This window comes from Eschrichtius robustus, chromosome 9 (assembly GCF_028021215.1).
Source record: "Eschrichtius robustus isolate mEscRob2 chromosome 9, mEscRob2.pri, whole genome shotgun sequence".
Lineage (NCBI taxonomy): Eukaryota > Metazoa > Chordata > Mammalia > Artiodactyla > Eschrichtiidae > Eschrichtius > Eschrichtius robustus.
The window spans coordinates 32,996,406-33,020,597 of record NC_090832.1 but is presented as its reverse complement, the minus strand read 5'-3'; the positions used below and the strand labels follow the sequence as shown (position 1 = coordinate 33,020,597).

General features: G+C 37.9%; 1 protein-coding gene across 5 annotated transcripts in view; it reads left to right on the top strand.

Moving 5' to 3' along the window:
- L3MBTL3 (L3MBTL histone methyl-lysine binding protein 3) overlaps window positions 1–24,192 on the top strand; it is a 120,045-nt gene that overhangs the window by 7,609 nt on the left and 88,244 nt on the right. For 4 of the 5 annotated variants that reach the window (XM_068550768.1, XM_068550766.1, XM_068550767.1 and 1 more), the window contains 3 exons: window positions 14,415–14,530; window positions 22,330–22,441; window positions 22,813–22,887. In XM_068550768.1, the coding sequence (XP_068406869.1) occupies window positions 14,429–14,530; window positions 22,330–22,441; window positions 22,813–22,887 (289 nt within the window). In that variant the 5' untranslated portion in view covers window positions 14,415–14,428. The remainder of the gene's footprint in view (window positions 1–14,414; window positions 14,531–22,329; window positions 22,442–22,812; window positions 22,888–24,192) is intronic. The other variant, XM_068550770.1, reaches the window with a different exon arrangement.

Here is a 24,192-nt window from a genome sequence, read left to right as displayed (position 1 = left end):
TGTAGTGTTAGAATCAAAGTTTAATAAAGATAACGGAATATGACTAAGAATATATTCACCAAAATACGATAACTACTGATACTATACTCTTTAACTAGAAGAGTAGGCCCATTTACAAAATGAAGTGAAGAGTTTTTGATTCATTGGGTGGTTCAGGATTACAGTGGGAGTCATATAATATTTCTATTATCTGAGTCGTGGTCCATCAAGCAGAGCTTTTGTCTGACTTGGAAGGATGCTACTGCAGGCATTGATTATAGGGTGATGGGCTGTTTCTCCTTTGTTTTTGTTTGCTTTTTGTTTTGTTTTTTACATTTTTATTGGGGTATAGTTGATTTACAATGTTGTGTTAGTTTCAGGTGTACAGCCTGTTTCTCCTTTGTTGAAACACTGTCATCCAGTAAATTTTTTTGAGTACCTGCTGTGTGCCAGGCCTTTTCAAGATTGGACTATAGCTTTATCTTATGTGAAATGTTACAGAATTAAACCAGTTCAGTTCCTAAAACACTTTCAGTAGGATGGTTCAGGCACCAAAATCAGTTGATTATTTTTCTCCCATCTGTTACACTGATTGAACCCTGAACTGTGAATTGAGATTCCTGGTCTGGTTGTTAAATGGTCTAGATAATTTCACCCCATTGGTTTGTGGTCTTATTTGGCAGATTGGAGGCCTAGCTGTTCAATCTATTGATAAGGGGTTTAGCTACAAATGGTTATCAGGATAAGCCCTGTAGACATGACTTATGTGACAGAAATAAAATCTGGTCAAATCTAATTTATTATATGCAAAAGAGAAATCAAGTGTAAATCTTTTAATTCTAGCTCTATGTTCTATAAAAATATGAAGCAGAATAAGAAAAAGGGTACTGCTTTTAGCATTTTAAAAATTACGAAGTGAAATAAGAAAAAAGAACAAGATACTACTTTTAGTTTTCTTTTTTAATTTAAGTTCATGCATATTTTGCATAAGCGTGGAAATATCTGAGACAGGTTCTTGCTCTTTTTATTCCCTTGAATCCCTCTAATGGGTGTAAAATTTCTATTACACTACTAGTGTAATATGTTGATGACATGATAGCACTTTTCAGGATATTTTTGCCTCAAATTGAGATACAGTCTGTACACTGAAAATGAACTTCAAATAAAAGCATTTGAAGAGAGTATATTAAATATGCTGTAAGACTGTTAATGTCAGTTTGTGATTTCATTTTCTATGTACATTTTTTTTTTTCTTGAAAGGCATTTTTCATTTTCTGTTCCTCCTTCAGAGGAAGTAAGTAGGTTAGGCCACAGAATCTCAAATAATTCATCCTTCTTACAGTAACAAACGGAAGGGCAGGAAGTTGAGATTTCGTAAAGGTTGCCTTCAGTGACTACCCCTTTGCATGTAATCTCCATGGCAGAAAAGGTAGCAAATCAGAGAAACCATCAATATGTTATAACTAGGGTCGTTTTCATTAAAACATGACCAGTAGATAACTACTGGTGGTGGTGGGGTGTTTCTGAAAAAGTATCAATAAGAAGGAACTGTCCTAATAACTGATTTCATATTTAAAGGAAGGCATCTACTATATAAGCATATATATGGACAGGAGACCCAGATTCTCAAGGATTTGTTCTTGATGCTACTGAGATTTCAGTTCTCACATTGAAATGATCTAGAGTTTTACCTGCCTAAAAGTCTATGAACTTGGGCCCTCAGGGCAAAATTTCACATCTCTCCACAACAGATCTCAGTTCCAGTATGTGTGCGATTCAGAGTTCTTGCCAGTCAGGGTGAGTAGAATATCAAAGCTGGTATCTGTCATGCTTGATTTGAAAGGAAAATTTTTCTTTGTAGCAAAATGTGTTTGTTGAGAGATGCTTCAGGTGTGAGTTTAGATTTTTCTCTTATCCTTATTGAATAAGCCTGTTTAAGAGGTTTGAATTTAACTTCTTTTGATGTATTCTTCACTGACACTTAAATAAGGAGGGTTTCTTGGAGCAGGAATGTTATCCTTCTGCCAAAGAGGTAAATAAATACTTAGCAGCCTCGTTGTTAGTTAGAATTTTCACTGGAGAATAAGAGATAGATGGACAAATGAAGATCTTTTCCTGATTTCCTCTCTCCCCAGTCCCTGCCCACAACTAGTCTGTTAAATTTTCCCCTTCTATTTTATTCATTCATTTGATAAATTTTTATTGATTCCTACTGTGGATAATCACACGGGATAGCGAAATGAATAAATCCAGTTTTCTTTCCTCCAAAACCTCCTGTAAGTAAATGATCATGATATGATGTAATAAGTATTATAATTGGGGTATAGATTCTGCCTTTCCAGCCCCTCTTCTCCTGGCATCTTACGTACACATATTCCAGTACTTGTACAGAGAAAGACTCACTGTAGTCATTTGAGTCCCCTTTGGAGAGGATCCATAGCTTTCATCCCTCTTTTTCCTCCTGGCCTCTTGCTGCGATCTCTTACGGTGCTTTCTGTTTGCCTCTGTACTAGCTTTCTTGAAAGCAGGTCCTGGAACCACAGTTGGTATGCAAGGAAGCTTTTATGCCTCCTCAGCAAAAATGTCACAGTAAGGTTGCCAGTGGCTTAGTCTTGGGTCGCCGTTCAGAGATTATGTCCTTCATACTTTTCTCCTTGTTAAAATGTTCTTTATGAGAGCTTCGGAAAACGAATACTTATTGACCTTTCGTCAGTTTCCCAAATTCATTTTGAAATTTTATTTGTCCATGAAATCCCAGATTCCTACCACAGTTCTTAACTTCCACTTTTCTCCACCTTCACCCCTGGACTCTTGAGAAATCAAATAGGACTTTGTGGTGCAAAGGTATTGGCTTTTGCACAGTTATCAACTCCTCTGCCCTGGGATACTTCAGACATCTGGTAAACCCATGTTTGGAGGGGATGTGGACACCGGAGAGCAGCTTGTTTCTTTTCTTCAAAGTAACTGTAGCTGTTGTGGACTGAGTGTCCAAAAAGTACAAACCACTTTAACATGCATAATTAAAAAAATTTTTAATCCATATGAAGTAGATATTCCTATTCCATTTTTTAGATGAAGGGGCTAAGGCTCAAGAGAGGTTGGGTACCCTGCCCAAGATTATACAGCTAGTAAACTGTGAAGCCAGGATTCAACCCAAGCACTCTGGCTGCTGTGCTTTTCACCTTTACGTTAGATTGGCTTCTTTACTGACTAAAATACAATGTGTTGGGCACTATGGTATAGTTTGAGGGGCACTGTCTTGGGAGGTAAAAGTCCGTTTATTGGTTGGGTGATCTTTTCTTATCTGTAAAATGAGGCTAAGAATTCTTGGCCATCTTAAAAGGTAGCTGTGAGGGTCAACTAGTCTAGTATTGGTAAGAGACTTTAAAATGGCAAAGCATAGAAGAAACCCTCCAGCTCCAGTATGTTTGTATCTCTGGAATGAGTTAGGCTTGTTGGCTTTGTGTGACTACCCCTACATGGCCGTGTGTTTGTGGGTATGTGAGTTCCCCCATTACAGGCTGTGTACCTCTCTGGTGTCATGAAAGTACATAGGAGGCCATTAGAGAATAAATCAGAAAACCATAGATAGACCTCAGGAGGCAGAGGTTTTGTCTTTCTCAGGATCACTTTCTCCAGCCTGGACTCTAGGTCCTGAGGGCATTCCCCAGTGTTAGACACTACAAATCTCAACACATGGATGCAGATGGGGAGCTCAGCCAGGAGGTGGCACCTCTGTAGTTGACTCTAACCTGAAGATGAATAAATTCTACCCTGTAAAATACTACCTGCTCTCATGTTGTTTCTTGAATTTATTTTCTATAACTCAGCATTTTCTGAAAAGGGGATTCCATGGACCTCGCTATACTGTGATAACAGAGCCACAAGGCTAAGTGACTGTGGGAAACTTGGGCTCAGACAGCACTTCACAGATTGCTGCACTGCTGCTGACATGCGCCATCCGTCTCCCTAAGACCCCGGGGGGTTACACATCTCCCTCACCGCAAAACTTTTATCACGGGACATGCAGAAATGGTCTAAAAGTTTTGAGGGGCAGACTTTGAGAAATGTGGCCCTAGCTTTTCATCTCATCCTGTTTACATGCCTTAGCCTGGTCCACAGTGTGGTGCCAGCCCAGCATGGTGGCCGAGAGAGCCTGGCCTTTGGGTCCAACTCCCTCCCCACACAGCAAATCCTTCTCCATTACTTCAGAGGTATTGTTCTAGGAAGAAAGCTAGTCATTTCTGGAGCCATGTAAATATAGGTATTACTGTTATTAACAATGCAACATGTACTTTTATGTAGTGATCTTGACATCTTCTGATGGAGCTTTGAACACAGGTGACTTACTATAAGAGATGCCATTGAAATAAAATGAAGGGAAAGGGGAAAAAAAAGCCACTGACTAATTTTTTGAGGTCACAGAGCGACTCTCATGAGTGCAAATAATTGTCAAACCAGATAATTAGAGTAGAAAGTTAAGATTTTATTGACTGCTTACTATGGGATAGGCACTGTGCTGAGGTATTACCTGGCTTATCTCATGTGATCCTCGCCATTGCCCAATGAAGACAAGTTCTGTTATTTGCCACATTTTACAGGTGGGGAAATTGAGGCTTCAAGGGATTAGTTGGTCTTATGTCACAGAATAGGTAATCGTTAATCTCTGGAAAGTGAATTGAAGGGAGGAAAGGAAGGCTGTGGTTTGTTTAGGAAAGGGAGAGGGATGGAAAGAGGAACTTGAGAGAGAGTGGCAGGTTTTGAGGATGATGCATGACGTGTTTGATTTGCGTCTGTCTATGAAAGGATGACAAGGGGCAGGGTGAGTGGGGATGGGGAGGCCCAAAACAGTTTTATACGCCACTTTAATAACGTGTTTAGCAGTGGGCAGAGGCCGTTTTGATGATATTACCGAAGATGACGCTTAGGACTTTTTTGAGAATGTCACAATGTGCCAGAGACAGCATTTGGTTAGTGATTGATGATTTCTACAAAGTACACCGAAAGCCAACTTCAGTTGATGGTATTAATGTGGGCATCCTAGCAACAAGGCATTGGATCCCCACAGTGGAGGCTGACTTTCCTTATTGCCGTCTTACTCTTCCGCATAGCGATCATTTTTGTTTCTTTCGTGGTCATGATTTTAGGGTTAACATTCCTGACTTACTCTTCACAAAAGATAACATTGCCCTCTTGAACCCAAAACTGATGAGTTTAGTCCGTTGACACCAGGCACTGAGATCTCAGCCCCGGCATCTCTCTGAATGACAGAATTTAAATCTGATTCTCAGTTGCTGCTTCTGAGGTCATGTCTACCCCCATTTTACAACTACTGCCAGCTCTTGGCCTTGTTATCTCTGTAACTTATTTTTGAAAAATGCACCTGTTAACTGTAAAGCTATAAAATGGAATTCTAAAAAAGCAACTTCATGTAAAATTATTAAAACCATTTAACTGGTCTTAGTGAACAGTAACGAGCCGTTCTTTTAAATACTGTGATATTTTGAAAACAATGGTTTGAGCAGGAATGGCCAGGCTACAGTTAGTACACTTTCTTTAGTAATCTTTAATTCTCACCTTATCTGCAGATCCAGACTTTTGGTTTTATAGGCAAGGCCCACTCTCTTACTTTATGTTGGAACGTACTAGATTGGGTTGCTTATCTTTCAGGGGACTGTTCTCTCCATCACAGCCCCAGGCAGCCTCTTCACCTTGAACTTGCTGTAGAAGTGCAGCCCTGGGGGAGTCTCTGCTCCCACTCTAAGCCACCATTTTATCCTCTCCTGGAAGATGTGAGGGAAGGAATCCTATGAAAGGGAGGATTATGAAGGACTCTGTTTATCTCCAGTCAAAATAAGATACAGTAGATTCTTGACATTTGTGAGGGATACAGCCCAAGACCATCACCAAGTCTCAACCTGAAAAAAATCATTGTAGCATGTAATTCCTCCCTTCAAATTACTAAAGTATAACTGAAAAATGTAAATGATCTCTCTAGACCTTAAATACTTATCTCGCTTGATGAGCAACTTTTGTGCTGTCGAGAGCACTTATTGAAACAAATTCACACATCTTTTCTACTTATTTCCTTTTGGAGCATTTGGTAGTTTTGTTCACATAGTGTGTCTGAGTCATCATTGCATTTGACATTTCAGCCTTTGATTTATCCGAAACTTCTATTTTGTGGCTGGGACCTATCACTTTCATAAACATTTCCGTATTCTCCTCGTTCTGTCATCAACACTAGAATCAACTAGCAGTTGCTTTTGTTTCATTTCTTAACAAGAAACAAAGTTTTTATCACTTTATTTACAGTGGTCATAGCACTCAGACAAAGCACTGTGACTCAGAGCGCACCTGGACCTTGGCCGGGACTCTCAGTTTATGGAGTGTTATTCAGAATCGTGTCTCTGCAAAATGGCAAATTACTAAATGTCATGGGAACTTCAGCTGTCACTCAGGAATGGTAGAAACCATAAGTAGTCTGTGAGTGCCAAGGTTCTACTGTATGTTTTTGATACCTCAGTTGTGGAGAAGTGAACCCTACCCTTTCTCTTTTCACCCATCTGTGAAGCTGATACCTTTGCATATATAGTTAAATACCTACGAGTTAAATTACCCAAGAGCTTTGGGGAAGTTGATTTTCCTAGCACCTTCTAGTCTATAGCTTCATTTGTTGGCATCAGTAACAAGCTAAGTATTTTCGTAAGAAGACGTGCCTTTCAAAACATGGAGTATTTTAAATAAATATGAAACAGGATTTTAAAACATTTTTTTTTAATGTAACTTTTTTTCTTAGAAAAACCCCACACGTTTAAACATTCAACAGGTACTAAAGGGTACACTACACAGAGAGAAGGTTCCCTCCCTTGGTTGTCTTTCAGTCAGTCGTTGCTCCTTCCTGGATGCAGCCAGTGTTACCAGCTTCTGACAAATCCTGACAAAGATAGGCTATGCATATATAAGCAATACACGTATTTATATATACCCCATTTGTTTTACACAAATGGTAGCACACAGTTTTTATACCTTGCATAAAATTAGTAGTATTAACAGTATCTTGGAGCTCTATCTATATCAGAATGTAAAGAGTTTCCTCATTGTTCTTTGTTTTTGTTTTTTGTTGTTTTTTTATTTATGGCTGTGTTGGGTCTTCGTTGCTGCGCGTGGGCTTTCTCTAATTGCGGCGAGCGGGGGCTACTCTTTGTTGTAGTGCACAGGCTTCTCATTGCGGTGGCTTCTCTTGTTGCGGAGCACGGGCTCTAGGCGCACGGGCTTCAGTAGTTGTGGTGCACGGGCTTAGTTGCTCCGTGGCCTGTGGGATCTTCCCGAACCAGGGCTCGAACCCATGTCCCCTACATTGGCAGGCAGATTCTTAACCACTGCGCCACCAGGGAGGTCCCCCTCATTGTTTTTTAACCATTGTATATGGCTGTACCACAATTGTCCTTTACTGATGGACAGTCAGGTTGTTTCCAGTTTTCTAACATTACAAACAGTGCTATAGTCCATGAATCACCTTTTACGTTTTTTTATACATGTAAGTATCTATCGGATAAATTTCTAGAGGTAGAAGGGCTGAATTGGAGGATATGTTCTTGAAAATTGATCTCCATGGAGGTTGGTTCAATCAATAGTGCCACCATCGGTATATGAAAGGGCTTGCATCTCCATATTCTTATAACATAGGATTTTTAAATGTAAGGTGTTAACTAATTTCATCACCACCTAATGTTTCTAGATTACTAGTGGTACATGTAGGCTAGGGCTTCCAGAGATTTCTTTGCATGAGAGATTGAGGAAGTGCATCCATTCGATACATGATTCCCAGGGAGAGTCAAGTTGCACAGCTTTGGTTTAGAGACAAGGCGTGGTGCAGGAGAGAGAGAAGAGGTAATTCTGAGGACAGTGTTAAAATGTCATTTAGTCTGTCCTCCAGCCCTTTTGCTGAATTCTTAGGGCAAGGAAATTGTAATAAAAATGAGTAAAAGCTGAAGTGAACTGTTTCACAAAAGAGGGACTTTGGGAGTATAGTACATTTGCATTGGTGCCAACAGTAATGGTCTTCACCTTCAGTAAAATTATCAGCTCCTTGATGAGGCATCCACAGTGGGCATTGGTGGGAGCACATTGGGCGTCAGTACCCTTGATATTAGCCACTGTCAGCCGTAACATAGGTGAGTGGGAATCAGAAGCTGCATGGATGCATTTGCTGGATATCTGATCTCGAAAGCTGTCCCTTTTGACATCAGCAGTGGCTGGAGACCATTAGCATTTAGAAGAGGTTAGGAGAAAAGTGGTACATCTTGGCTAATAACACAGAGGACCCATCATGGTACATATTTAAGATACTTCCTTAGGAAGTCTCAGCAGCATTAACAAGAGATTTGAGGTGTGATTTTCTGCAAATGAGAAATACTGTTTGTGACTTGTACTGTGAGTGACCATTATCTACCTGGTTTTTAGGCCCGTGGAATACAGGTTACACATGGGATGATGGACCAGTGCCAGGTGAAAATTAAAGAAAATATAAAGCATAGCATTTCTAAGTACTAAAAAAATAAAATAAAATTGCTTAACTCTTAGAAGCACAATTTGTTGAAGTGAAAGGACTTTGTATGTTTGTATACAAGTGCACACACTTACAGAAGATGAAAAAGGAGGACGATTTAGGGTGTCATAAAACCAGCTTCTGTTCAAATAATATTGGTTGCTGGTTGTTCTACCTGATTAGGAGATGGTGGGAAAATGCCTAATCTATCGTAGCTGTTCAGACTTCATGTGATAGTGAAAGTAGCCAGTGGCTTCACAATTGGATAAAGGAAAGGACAATGTAGTGAATATTTTTATGCTATTATATTTTATACAAAATGTCCACAAGCCTTAGAATGAAACAACGGATGGAAACACTTTTTATAAATTTTAGATATGTGCTTGCAGGCAGAGTATACTATGTAACATTACCAGTGTTTTGTATAGCAAAAGCATATTCTAATTATTTCCTAAAATATGTAATAAACATTTACTGCAGCTTTTGTACAGTGATAGCTTTTAGATTACTCCTATTTTCTATTCCTCCTCCTAGTCACAGACAGCATTTTTGCTGTTGTAACTTTCATACATTTATGGTTTTTAGGTAGGAAAAGGCCAAAAATCTATTTGTGTTGAATATGTGTCTCAATGACATTTTGTTGATAAGCATATATTTGATGGCACTTTACTAAAAAGGATACATGTTGTACTGATCTGCATAAATCGAGAACTTTGGACCTAGTAAACTGGTTTCTGGATTTGCTGTGTTCCAAGGAGTGAAATGGGGAAAAGTAGGCTTAGCCAGATTCTCAGAGGGGGTAAGACTTTGAGACAGCACAAGACAGTGGTTGAGAAAAAAGCCCAGGGTTGGAATCAGACTGACCTGGGTTAAAATCCTGGGTATGCCACCAAGTATGGTTTTGGGTGAGTTACTGAACTCTGCACTTTTTTCAGTGTCGACTAGAGGGATGATAGAACCCATCTTTCTGTGAGAAACAAGTAAATGAAATAATTTGTGTAAGTTGTCTGATGTTTTGAATCCTTTTCTGGAAGAAGATGCGATTGAATGAATAAATGAAAAATTTTTCTTATTAAAGGATCACTCAGGTTTTACCTGGTTTATCCACCAGGGGGAAAATTATTCTATCACTCTACTATCTATCAGGAAAAGTCGCCACTCCTACCTTAGAAAGTCAGGTTTGTTGCTGATCTTTATGTATTTAGTGAGGTAGGAGTCATAGAGAACTTCAGTATGAGTCTTAATTTATTTCATATTTTTACTGTTTCTTAGATTAATTCTTCCTCAGGCCTTTACAACCTATTTCCTGTTTTGAGGATTAAGTCTTAATGATAAAGGAAGAAAGAATATTGAAGCATCTAGTAAACTCCAACAGAAGATAGCTGTAATTCAAAGAAACACTGGGCTTTGTTTTTTTTTTTTCCTATTGACTATTTAAAATGTGGAATGTAGTGTAATAATAACCACCCTGGACCCTTCACTCGTCTTCATCGTCACAGTTCCAACATGTTGCTGGTCTTATTTCACCACTTTACCCCTTAATTAATTTGTAGCCATTTCCTCACCTTATATCCCTTCGTTTCACAATTTCAGCTTGTGTCTCTAAAATACAAGGAAGGCTTCCCCTCTTTAAAGTGTGTATCATCATCATCCCTCAAAAAAAAGCAATGGTATTTCTCTAATATCAAATAGTCAGTTGGTATTCATATTTCTCCTCCTGTCCAATCATCTTTTTTTTTTTTTAAGATTTTTTGATGTGGACCATTTTTTTAAAAATTTTCTTTATTTTTATTTTTGGCTGCGTTGGGTCTTCGTTGCTGCGCACGGGCTTTCTTTAGTTGTGGTGAGCGGGGGCTGCTCTTTGTTGCAGTGCGTGGGCTTCTCATTGCAGTGTCTTCTCTTGTTGCAGAGCACGGGCTCTAGACGTGCAGGCTTCAGTAGTTGTGGCGTGCAGGCTTCAGTAGTTGTGGCGTGCAGGCTCAGTAGTTGTGGCTCACGGGCTCTAGAGCGCAGGCTCAGTAGTTGTGGCACACGGGCTTAGTTGCTCTGCGGCATGTGGGATCTTCCTGGACCAGGGCTCGAACCCATGTCCCCTGCATTGGCAGGCGGATTCTTAACCATTGCGCCACCAGGGAAGCCCGATGTGGACCATTTTTTAAAGTCTTTATTGAATATGTTACAGTATTGCTTCTGTTTTATGATTTGGTTTTTTGGCCCCGAGGCATGTGGGATCTTAGCTCCCCAAGTAGGGATCAAACCCACACACCCTGCATTGGAAGGCGAAGTCTTAACCACTGGACTGCCAGGGAAGTCCCTAATAATCTTTTTTTTTTTTTAAATAATTTAAATCAGGGTCAAAACAAGATCTATGAAATGCAGTATTGCGATTGGTTAATATGTCTCTTAATCTAAATTTCAAATTTCCTCTTTCATTTGTTTATTAGTTACTCCTTACAATTTTTTGTGTGTGCAGAAAACAAGTTTTTTTTGTTTTTTTGTTTTTTTTTAACATCATGTGTGTGGTTTTTTGTTTTATTTATTTATTTATTTATTTTTATTTTTGGCTGTGTTGGGTCTTCGTTTCTGTGCGAGGGCTTTCTCTAGTTGCGGCAAGTGGGGGCCACTCTTCATCGCGGTGCGCTGGCCTCTCACTATCGCGGCCTCTCTTGTTGCGGAGCACAGGCTCCAGATGCACAGGCTCAGTAATTGTGGCTCACAGGCCTAGTTGCTCCGCGGCATGTGGGATCCTCCCAGACCAGGGCTCGTACCCGTGTCCCCTGCATTGGCAGGCAGATTCTCAACCACTGCGCCACCAGGGAAGCCCAGAAAACAAGTTTTTAATCCTGTGTAGCAGTGGCTTTCAGACTTTTTGGTCTCAAGTCTCTTTTATGCTCTAAAAAATGAAAAACCCAAAGAGCTATTGTTTGTGTTATATGTATCAATATTTACTGCATTAGAAATTAAAGTATATTGGTTATTTATTTATTACTTTTAACATAGTAAACTGATTACCTTAGTATGTATAAGCACAATTTTTGTAAACTATAATCACAGTTTCCAAAATTTAAAAGAAAAGGTGAGAGAAGTAACACTGTTTTACATTTTTGCAAATCTCTTTTATGTCTGCTTAATAGAAGATAGCTGGATTCTCATACCTGCTTCTCATTCAGTCTGTTGCAATATTTTGTTTTGGTTGACACATATGAAGAAAATCTGCTTCACACTGGTATGGGGTTGGAAAAGGGAGGATTATTTTAAGTTTTTCATTTAATGATGGACACTCTTCTTTAATATTACACCAAAACTTGATATGTGGTAGTTTCTTAAAGGTTAGTTGCAGTGTGCAATTTGAAATCCTATCAGTGAGCTTTCTGTGCTCTGTCACATTAAAATCCATCGGTCTGTGTTGCACTTTGAATGGATTCTTTAGCCATGCATAATTTTGTAACTGTAAGCATTGGTCATTTGGAAAATATCACTTCACTGAGTTATGTAGATCTTCCAAATGTTGACATACTTCATTGTGAAATATTTTAAAAAATCATATTCATGAATATCACCACCCATCTCCTTAGAAAGGTCTGTAGCTATTGGGAAGCTGTCAAGCTCATGGTGGTGGATACAGGTTTTCCAAAATGCTGAAATTGTATCATTAGTAACGAATGCTGTCAGTGTGACAAAATATTTTCCAAATAATCCAAACTTGAATAAACATCGTTTTTTAAGTAAAAGTGGGATTCCATTAAAAAAAAAGCAGCTTGTTCAGCTTGCATCTCAAACAATTCACCAGTGCTTTCCCCTGAGACGGCCTTGGTATTTTGGCATGCCCGAGCACTTTGTGCATACTTCTGTTTCATCACACAGAATATTAAAAAGATATATATTCAAATATCGACTTAATAAAATTTATTATTTTACTTCATCAAAGGTGGTTTTTAGTGAATCTGACATTTGTTTACTGTGAGTGCATGCTTTTGAAGAATAAAATGACTGCTACTGCAGCTGGGTGCCACAGCTTCAGCAGTTTTATCCACTATTGCTTTGCACCATCAGTGTAAATATCAACATAGTGAAGAGGGCAAATAACGTGTTAATATTTTTATGAAAGTAATTTTGATTTCTTGGACCTTTTGGAAAGGTCTCAGGGTTCCCAGTACAATCCATGTTTTGCTTCTTATGTCTTTATGGTGTGATTTCACATGTTCCTTTGTCTCTGGTATTTCCTGTAAATAGACTTGATCACAACAGATTTGATTTAGTTCTTTCCTGGCAAGAATACTTCATAGATGGTGTTGGGTTGGTAGGTATTCTTAGAAGGCATTCATGGTCGTTGCTAGAGTCATTATTTTAATGGTTGCAAATGGCTGTGTTTCAGTTCTATCATTCCTTCTTTATTTATTAGCAAGAATTTTTTTCTGAAAGGAAACTTCTTCTCACCAATGATTTGGTTACCCTGAGATACAGTTCTTATCGATCTCATGCAATATGGGCAGGATAAGTCCTTGTTTCTTTTTCCAAATAATAAGTTGGTTGGTTCCCTTGTATAATCAAAAGTGATCAATGAGGTGTTCTTGGTTGGTTTGTTTGTTTTGAATATCGTTGTGAACGCATAATGATTTAAACTTATTTGATGTGTTTCAATTCACTGCAGCTAATATCCTTACTTTGGCCAACAGAAGCCTCTTCAAGTTTGCTTCTGAGTCCTTTTGGTATGACCTCTGCTGTCTTTGATAGCTTCCTTGCTTTTTTATTTGACAAGATGTTCCAGGCTCATCTTGCACATTTCCTGCCACCTCTGGGAAGGCCTGGGAGAAATGGTATTTAGAGACCACAATCTGAACACTAGGCTGTTAATTACTATTGATTGGTGGTTGTTTCTAGAGTTTGTCAGTGGGCAAAGCTAGAAAATATGCATATTTTTTAAACATAAAATGCATCATGAAATTATACAGATACTTCCATTTAGATTTAGGACCCATTGATCTTTGATCACTTGTCAGTGACACCAACATAATTACTTATTTGTTTCACCCCATACCACACAGACAGCAGTTTCAGAATAACAATATCAATACTACCACCAATGGATATATGATTATGAAAAAGTTTGTTTTGAAAATGAAAATTAAGAGCATTATCACAGTGTAGCTAGCCAAACTGGTTATCTTAACATAGCCTAATTGTGTTTGCTGTACATTTTGAGACTGTTTTCCTATTTCTCAGATCATTAACTTGGCAACTATTTCAACTGAGTTAAATAAATCAATTTCATGAAAGAATCAATCATACTGTATATTCATTGTATTGATAGAACAGACTTAACTGTCAAATTTAGTGTAGATGGCATTCAATAATGGACTGAATTTTCTTGTTCTTTTCTTTTTTTTTTAATCTAAATGGCCTCTTTTTCAACATTTTATACTGGATACTATCCTTTATCCACATCTACTCTCTTTTGAATGTCTTGGGGTGGGGGGAACTCCTTAGAGGGTGAAGAATTCTATCCATATGTCATCATGATTTTTTGTTCTAAGTGAATATGCTATGAAACAATGAATTCCTCTTCTAACAATAGCAAAAATTCACCATGGCACTTTTTGTTTAACCTAGAACTTTTATTAATATATTTTCTCTTGTAATTTACCATGGATTAATTATGGTATTTTTCACTTGGAAAAGTATTTTTTTCACTAGGAAAAATATTAATTATGGTATTTTTCACTAGGAAAAATATTTTTGAAGCAATTATTTCTAAACCTCTGGATATGGGATATTATGATCAAGAAAATTATGTAATTAAGGGAAATTGAAGCAATGGCCACTAAAATAAAAACTGATTTGTATGTAGAATATTTAGTGATTATGCCCTTTTTTCCTTTTCCAGGTTAAAAAAAAATCATGACTGAATCTGCCTCTAGCACAAGTGGTCAAGAATTTGACGTATTCAGTGTTATGGATTGGAAGGATGGAGTAGGTACATTACCAGGAAGTGATTTAAAGGTAAGCTGTCTTTATTACATAAAATTGTGTGTGTGTGTGTGTGTGTTTATTATTAAAATGAATTTGAGCACATATGTGAAATAAGGATTAAAAGCATTAAGCATAGTGGCTGTAGTTTTATATGATGCTTGGTCCTCAGCATCTCAAGATGACAAACTGCTGATGGTTTGGCAGAAGCATTTGTCACTTGGGGTAGGGGACTTAGAAGTATTTGTGCAATCTGTACGCATTTTGTAGAAATTAATGTATAGCTTCAAGGAAGATGGTTTCAGGTTTTAGTCTATCAGGATGGCCAATAAATGTAAAAGTGGTAGACTTAGAAGGTCTAGCTTTGTATATTTTTTGTAGTCATGGGTTTTGTAACTTGAAGTGAAAAACCACACTCCCTGTGTCCTAGTTCTCTTATTTTAAAACTGGATAATGTTAAAATATTGAATAAACAGGACCGTTCACCTCCCTTAAATTATTTATACTGTAAACTGTAAATATGGATTTTTGTGTAATCACTTGTTCAGAAGCTGGTCCTTCCTGTAAATGAGACTGCTTTTGTATAGCTGAGAACTCTCCTCAGAGAGCACTGCTTCAGTCTGCTCCTCTTCTAGGTGCTCACCCTGCCCCTTTTCCCCAGCCCCCCAAAGCCACTCCAGGACCACATCTGCTGCAGCCTGGGACAGGGTTGTGCAAGCACCCACCTGGGAAGCCAGCCCCCCCACCTCTCATTTCTAATTTGCTTTTGCTCTGATCCTATCTCTGGGACCTTGAACCTGTCTGGGGCCCTTTAGACTTTGTGTTTGTACTTAGTCACTCAGGTGTTTGAACATCCGACCTCCCTAACTGGCCGTCTCTTGGCTTGCCTTGCTAGTGCTTGGCGTTCTGGCCTGTCTTGAATAGAAATTCCTGCCCCCTAATACCGACTTCTTGGAATCCAATCCCTTTTAGTGGCCACTTGACAAGTATCTGAGCCAAAACTGTTCTAGCCCATCCTCAGTGGTGAGATTTGGACAGTCCACCTCTTGTTGGAAAAATACTTAGATTTTAGTTGGTTTAGGTTTAATTAAGTGCAGTGTGCCAACATATCTATCTGAGTTTAGTTTAACAAAAATATTGCAGTGAGGTTTAGTGAAATATGGAAAGGAGATTTGGTTTTTAGTTTTAGTTCTATGTGACCTTGAACAAGTCAGTTAATCTCTTTGGGGCCAATTTCCTCTTTGGTAAAATAAGGAATTAAATGAATGCCACGGGTTTTATCTTCTCTAACGTTCTCCAAATGTTCGTCTGGTTTAGATATGATGGAAATAGACTGCTGAAATTTTTGAGAAAGAAAAACTGTTCAAGATTCTGATAGTGTCAGCCGCATAATTAGCTAAATGAGCTTTGTTATTTAAATTCTAAGTTTCACAATCTTTATCTGTAAAATGGGGTTATAGGATCTATGTCATAAGCTGGTTATAAGGACTGAAAAAAGTAATATATGTAAAACACTTAACAAATTGTATCTTTTCTTGCTTTATGGTATATTAGGTAAACTGCCTTTTTTTTTATTGCTTCAGCGTCTTATTTTTCTTGTACATTTTTATTCCTTCTGAATGGCTTATTTTTTTTCCATGTAGGTGGATGATGAAATTTATAATTTTTGTTCAGCTAGATTTTGACAATAGAGTGAAGTCTCCATCCCTAAGAAATTTAGATTGCCTAAAGGTTTTCTAAGCAATGGATTTTAGGAACTAACCTATTACTTTTATAAAGGTAATCAGATAATTAAGCCACTTAGTGGGTATTATAATGTGGGTTATTTGATTTGATTTTTAGACTCATCTAATTACTTGGGTAATTGTCATGTATCCAATTCACTTTATCTGCTGTTGACAGATACCCTATTTAAAAAAATAATTAAGAAAATTTTTCTACTTTATAACCCTTTTTATCTGAGGAGATTCAAAGACTAGCCAGTTGATTATATTGCTTAGGATTTCTGATTCATTTGCTCCTCATATTAAAATTTGAGTTGCCTAAGAGATCTGATTAAGCAATTGATTTTTCATAATTAAGTTATTGGAAAGAACTTTGAATAAATCATGCAATTTAGTCTCCCGCATCATGCTCTGCCTATTTGACACTGGAAGCTTCCTCTTTTTTTAATGGGCGAAGGCATGTGGCTTTCTTAATGTGCAATCCCTAAGACAGCCAGCTGAAGTTAATTCAGCTAATACATAGAAGTCGGTTTCTTATCATGGGAACAGGTTTTAATAGGCTTCAGTTTATTGCCATCTTGAAAGAACTTTTCTCTGTAAAAGCCTCATGACTGCTGGCCAGTCAAGTGATACCGCTCTTCTGCTTAAAATCCTTTAGCAGTTTCCTGTATCCTTCGTGATAAAGTTCAAACCCCTTAAGTTTACCACAAGAGTTTTTTGGTGGTCTAGCCCCTACTTTCCTCTCCAGCTGCATCTCATTTCACTCTGTGCCACCCTGTTTCCAGCCCAGCCAACTAGTTCACACGTTGGTCCCTTTTTACTGGTCCCTGTTGCTGGCATCCCCATTCCCCCCTTCACACTGGGCTAACCAACCCTTATATAAGACAGAGCGCAAAAGCTCCTTATTTGGGTGCAGTAGCAGAAAGAATAGAGAACTTATTCTCTGGTGAGCACTTGACCTACATCTTTTAATTCTCTTATTTAACCCATTTGAGGGAGTTTTTGTCACTGTTGTCAGTTTACAGATGGGGAAACAGAGGCCCGGAGTGCTTAAGTCACTTGCTCAAGCAAGGTCAGACAGTTCGTTACTGGCAGAACTGGGTCTTAAAACCAGGCTTTTCTGATTTTAAGATCGATCCTCTTACCACTGCCATTCTACTAACAAGAGAAATGTTTTCATATCAAAAGAGATGAAAGGGAAATGTTACAGCAATTTAGAGGAGGTATTATGTTAGCTGGAGGGATCAGGAAGTCTTTGGAAGCAGATGTCATGTGAGGTTTAGGTGCCTGAAAATAGGTGGGAAACTGTGTGAAGACTTTTGCGGGCAGGGATGGGAGGAGGGAGAGAAAGGGGCATACAGAAGAGGGGCTAGCATCAGAAAGAGTAGTGTTAGGGAAAAACAACAAGTGTCCACCGGCCCTCTTGAAAATATTGTAGTCATTAACAAGACATTTTTACTTAAACAAGCTTTGTAAACTTTACCGTGCCTAATTTGTTCCTTTAAAATGCAAATCTGTGTTTGTAGATTAATAGCTCAGGGCCAGCTGTAAGAACAGGCAGGTGACTAAGTGGTAAGGCTTGTGGAAAGATGCATGGTAGGGCTTGCTGTCCCTAAGCGATTCTCTGCCTAAACTTCTTATGATTTCTGAAATTTATCTGCAGAGAATTATTCCTCTGGGTCATAAGGATTTAGTCTTCCGGAGTCCCTCAGTAAAATGTCAGTACAGTCCTGAGGGTGATAACATCTTATCTCAAAAGAATAGTTGCCACTTAACCAAGAGCAAGACCCAGCAGCAGTGATGCAGAAACCCAACTGGAAAATTCACTGCGCTCTTATTGCCAGGTTTTGCCTTGTCTTGATTGACGTTCAGAACAGTTTAGTTACTGAATATCTTTGTCCTTAAAACAGATTGCTAAGTAGAACTCCCATTTCAACACTGAAAGTAATGAAAACAGTAATCTCAGCAGTGTCTTTTAATGATCTATTATTAAAGACAGGCACGAATAGGCTAAAGATCCTTTGCCTCTATAAGCAAAAATAAAGAGAATGAATCAAATAAAAGGTAGCTTAAGCCAAGACAAACAAACAAAACCTTTTCAACCCCTTATATATTTCAGGCGTAATTGTTTTCTGATTGACCTAGATGTATCCACTAACAGAAGTTACAGTGTCCGCTGATATGCTTGATTTGCTTAATAAAGCCCTTTTGTAAAGTTTATAATTTTGACATTCTTGATTGTAGAATGGAGTCAGTTGCTGATTTTTTATAGTGCTTTTTAGATGTCTTGGTTAAAAGAACTAACAACTTAAAAAAAGTGATTATATCAAGTTTCTATAGTTGCAGCACCATTCATAAAAGCATTACCAATTTCGGAATTTGAGTATTTTATTGGGGAAAAAAATGTTAGGAAATGTGTCAGTCTTTCTGGAATTTCATCAGTGGAACTCAGTAATGTTAGCAGCACCTAACTAACAGCCTATGCTGTCCAACATTTTTTACAGTAGTAACATTGTGGAAGACAAAAAAATTGAGAAGTCAAAAAATTGATCCCTGTGTCTTCTTTTTGCGTATGATAGGATACTTTAAAAATACTTTGAGGTTAATTTTTTATTATAAGTTACAGGTGTACACTATAGTGATTCACAGTTTCCAAAGGTTATACTCCATTTATAGTTATTATAAAATATTGGTTATATTCCCCATGTTGTACAATATATCCTTGTAGCTTGTGTTATACCTAATAGTTTGTACCTCTTAATGCCCTACCCCATGTTGCCCCCCAACCCCACCCCCCCGGTAGCCACTAGGTTGTTCTCTATATCTGTGAGTGTGGTTCTTTTTGTTATATTCACTAGTTTGTTGTATCAATATTTTTTAGATTCCATGTATGAGTGATACCATATAGTATTTGTCTTTCTCTATCTGACTTGTTTCACTTAGCATAATGCCCTCCAAGTCCATCCATGTTGCTGCAAATGGCAAAATTTCATTCTTTTTTTTACAGCTGAATAGTATTCCATTGTGTGTGTGTGTGTGTGTGTTTTATATATATATAATATATAGTATGTGATATATATATCTCTCTCACATCTTCTTTATCCATTCATCTGTTGATGGACACTAGATTGCTCACATATCTTGGCAATTGTAAATAATGCTGCTATGATCATTGGGTTGCATGTATCTTTTCAAATTAGTGTTTTTGGGTTTTTGGATATATTCCCAGGAGTGGAATTGTTGGGTCATATGGTAGTTCTATTTTTAGTTTTTCAAGAAACCTCCACACTGTTCTCCACAGTGGGTGCGCCAATTTACATTCCCACCAACAGTGTAGGAGGGTTCCCTTTTCTCCACATCTTCGCCAACATTTGTTATTTGTATCCTTTTTGATGATGGCCATTCTGACAGGTGTGAGGTGATATCTCATTGGGGTTTTGATTTGCATTTCCCTGATGATTAGTGATGTTGAGCATCTTTTCATGTGTCTATTGGCCATTTGTATGTCTTTTTTGGAAAAATGTCTATTCAGTTCTTCTGCCCATTTTTTAATTGGGCTGCTTGTTTTTTGGTGTTGAGTTGTATGAGCTGTTTATATACGTTGGATATTAACCCCTCATTGGTCATATCATTTGCAAATATTTCCTCCCATTCAGTAGGTTATCTTTTCCTTTTGTCAATGATTACCTTTGTTGTGCAAAAGCTTTTACGTTTAAATAGGTCCTCCCTTTTTTGGCCTTTATTTCCTTTGTTTCAGGAGATAGACCGCCCCCAAAATATTGCTATAATTTATGTCAAAGAATGTTCTATGTTTTCCTCTCGAAGTTTTATGGTATCCGGTCTACATTTAGGTCTTTAATCCATTTTGAGTTTATTTTTGTATATAGTGTTAGAGAATGTTCTAATTTTTAAAATAAAGTAACTTCGGTTAGAGTAGATTTTTAAATTTTTTTCAGGGTTATAGGATGCCTTTGAGAATATGATAAAACTTATAAACTCTATCCCCAGATAAATATATATGTGCCCTTAACCATAATTTTGCATATATTTCCTGGGATTTATCAACCCCTTAAGTCCGTCCATGGGTCCCTGGCTTACGGGAGTTAACCGTTTTCCTAAGTGCACTGCATCTTTACTTCGTGCTTAGATTGTAGGTCAGTTATTGGCAATAACTATTACGAGAGGGAAAAGATAACTGGAATTAAGTGTTGTGATGTGGGAATATTACCTTTTAACTTTGAAAGTATTTGAACCTAAAACTCCCAGGTGTCATAGGTCTGAATTTTGATTTGAAGATTCCACTCAGCTGTGTTCTCTTTCTCAGTGTTTGAAATGCTAAGGTGTAGTTTAGCAGCAATTTGGAAATTTAAGCCACAGGAGACTTTGTGTGTAATGTAAATGTTTTGTGCTGTTTCCCACATTTTGTATTTGTCAAAAAAGTTTAAATTAACATCAACATATAATAAAAGTAAACTTACTTACCTGGGCTGACGCCAGTTTTTAAAAATTTTTCATTCAGAATTGATTTTCTGCCATAGTTTTTAACATCATTAATTAATAATCATGATGGCTTGGCTTTTCTACTCTTGCCCAGTAGATGGTACTGTCAGCTTTATTTTGAAATATTCTGGTTTCAGAGTTGGTCATTTAAAAATTTATTTTTTTTTAAAAAGTAAACTTATTTTTAGCTCTTTCCCTTCCAATTGACTTTTTACCACCTCCTAAACTGACATTTTTAGGTGAACCCACTAGGTTTAGTATATACATGTTACCTGGGAACTTGTATCTGGAATATGAAATAGGGAGAAAACATTTTCACCTTCCGTAACTATGTCACTTGTTCAGTCTAGAAAGCTTTTAATAATTGTAGACTATGTGCAGAAAATTGTTTAAGGTGCTATTTTCACCTGGTGGAAAGAATAATTAGTTGTAAATTTTGCTTATGATGTTTCTGACTTGTAGTCTGAATCTAGTTTGGTAAAATAAATCTTTCTGTTGGCATGTTGACCAAATAGATTTTTAGATTGGGAAATGGAAGGCCTTATTTAAATACTGCATATTTGCATGCTCATCGGTATTTCTGTGAGAGATCTAAAAACTTTAAGCCGAAAGGTTTATAATCCTTTTGAATTTTGAGCTTTCTAGCTCTTCATCCCCTGTCAAGCTTAGTGGATCCCTAATGTCATTCTGTTTTATGGAAAAACAGAAGGAATACAGAATAACTTTGACCTTCATGAATGTGACAGTAAACCTAGCTGTTTCAAAGAGGATGGGGCCCCTGCACACAGGTAGTGGTTAAAAGTCTTCAACACATAAACTGTATGTCCAGGAGATTGCAGAAGAATGCTTGGTTTGAGGCTCGCCATGAGGTGAGAGGAAATTTTCAATATTTGGGGTCAAAAATGCCCATGAAATCAAGATGCCCTTACTTTTTAGTGATAAAATTGGCCTGAAGCTAGTAAGCTTGTTCACATCTCATAGATGTTACCAGCGGTTTAGTTTAGGAGGACTAGAAGTGAATGAATATAACAGAATTCTAAAGAGCAGTGAAAGAAAGAGGAGGTGTGGGGCCGGGGGTGCCATGACTCGTGCTCAGCCTTCCTTCCTCATATCTTGGAATATGGGGAGAGGGACATGCAAGTCACAATTTCTAGAATGATGATATTCCTTCTCTTTGAACTAGGTGAACTTGGGTGAGACACGTTGATTCCTGGGAAAACAGTAATTCTCCTTTCACTAACTTTGATCATCAAATAAGCAGTAATATGAAATAAGAAAAACAGTCTTAGCAAAAAAAAAAAAAAAAAAATAGTGTTTGAAATTATAAGCCATATAAGTGAGGTGGCAACTCCATAGGACACTGCAGGGGTGGTTGTTTGTATCCTTAAGAAGTTCTTTGTTGCATTGTTCTATTCCCCCTTCCTGAAATTCCAAAATTGGTAAATGCAAAGGGCTTAATAGTGGTAGCGGGCTTTTCTGGATATAATTGTTGAAATTAACTTTATAAAAACGTACTTCATTTGCTTAAAGACTTCATGTGCCAGCCATTAAATGATGACTTTTCTGAGCACTTTTGTAAATTTTGCCTCTTTCTACTATTGTCGCTAGTTCCGTGTAAATGAGTTTGGCGCCTTGGAAGTTATTACAGATGAGAGTGAGATGGAAAATGTTAAAAAAGCAACAGCTACCACAACTTGGATGGTACCAACTGCTCAAGAAGGTAAGAACAGGTCATCTGCATTGTCCTTTCTTTTTTTTTTTGAAGAGTTTTAATGTAAGGGTATCTAAGGTTTTATAATAGGCTGGAACTTTGAAAATCCTGGGTGATCTTTGTGTCACATATTCTTAGGTAAATTTCTATGACGAAACTAATATGGAACCAGCTTTTATATTTTAAAATAACTATAAAGTGTCTTCTTTCCTTATGCCAGATCTGTCATAGCACAAGGTTAATTGGAAATTATCAAGTAAATCCATGTTGTAATAGCCTACCCAGGTGATTTAGCCAAAAGCCTGCCACTTTTTTCTCATCTACTCCGATGGTTGTAACTAACACCTATATGCTGATGACTCCTAAATCTATATCTCCAGCCCCGACCTCTCCCCCGAGCTCCAGGCCCGTATTTCCACCTGCCTACTGGACATCTCCACCTGGATGTCCCACAGGTACCTCAAACTCCACATGTCTGAAATGCGATTCATTTTCTATTTCTTTCTCCCCTCCCCCCAACCTGCTTTTTCTTCTGTAGCCCGTAATATCAATTGATGGTAGCACCATCCACCCAGTGGACAAGCAAGAAATCTAGGAGTCATCCTGAATTTGTTCTCTCCCAACCCCATAGCCTGTTACTTAATCCTCTTGGTGTTTATTTGCTAAATATGTCTCAGATCTGGCCTTTTCTACCTATTATCACTGCCACTGCCTTAGTTTAGGGCCTAATCACGTCTCACCTGAATTACTGCAGACAGGCTCCTAAAGAATCACTCTGCTTCTGATTTCCCCCAATTTATCCCACACACTGAAATCAGAGGAACTTGTGTAGATTGCTTATCTGACACTTCACCAACTTCTTATTGTCTCTTTAGCAAAACAGACAAAGATCTGGGTGACCCGCACCCACCTGCTTGCTTTGTGTCTTTGCTCTCTGTTCTGTTCTTTGTATGCTGTGTTCTGGCAGGGCCAGCAGCACTGAATTACATAAAATTCTCCCAACATATCATGCGGTTTCATGCTTTCTTGCCTTTTTTGCTCATGCTGTTTCTTCTGGCTGGGATGCCGTTTCTCTCTTTATCCAGTTGGTAAATTCCTCTTTGGCCTTCAAAACCCTGTTGAGGCTTTATATCAGAAAATCTTTCCTTGACCTCCCCCCGGGCCGGATGAGTCACTTCTTCCTCTGTACTACTCCTGGAACTTGTTCATGCTTCAATTATTGCATGTATCACATTTTATTATAAATATTGGTTTTCTTGTCTGTCTTCTCTTCTAGACTGTGAGCTCTCTTGGGCAAGGTCTATACTGTCATTATCAGTGTCTAGCGTAAATTGGTGCCTAATAAATGTTTGCTGAATGAATGATTAGCCTAACGATTCAAGCAAAAGGAAATGTGAGCTCCTAGACAATATGGATAATTATGATTTAGGAGATCTGCTACATTAAAATAGAAAGATGTTGATTCAGCCCATTAAGTAAAAGAGTCACTCATCAAAAACACGATATAACATAGATAACCCTTTTAAAATTTTGTCAAAAAGATACAGCTGTATAGGATTCAATGGATGGTTGGTTTCATCTTCTGAATTTAGTGACTAATGAAATTTTCTTCATTTTACTTTGAACTCTGTAGAAAAGACCTTGGACAAGCCTTTGTTTACCTTTTCTGAAGAATTTTTTTGTGTGTTATGTAAATAATTTGAGTGATTCCTGTCAAGCCCATCCTCTTCTCCCTCCCAAGCGCTATGTAGTTTGATCAT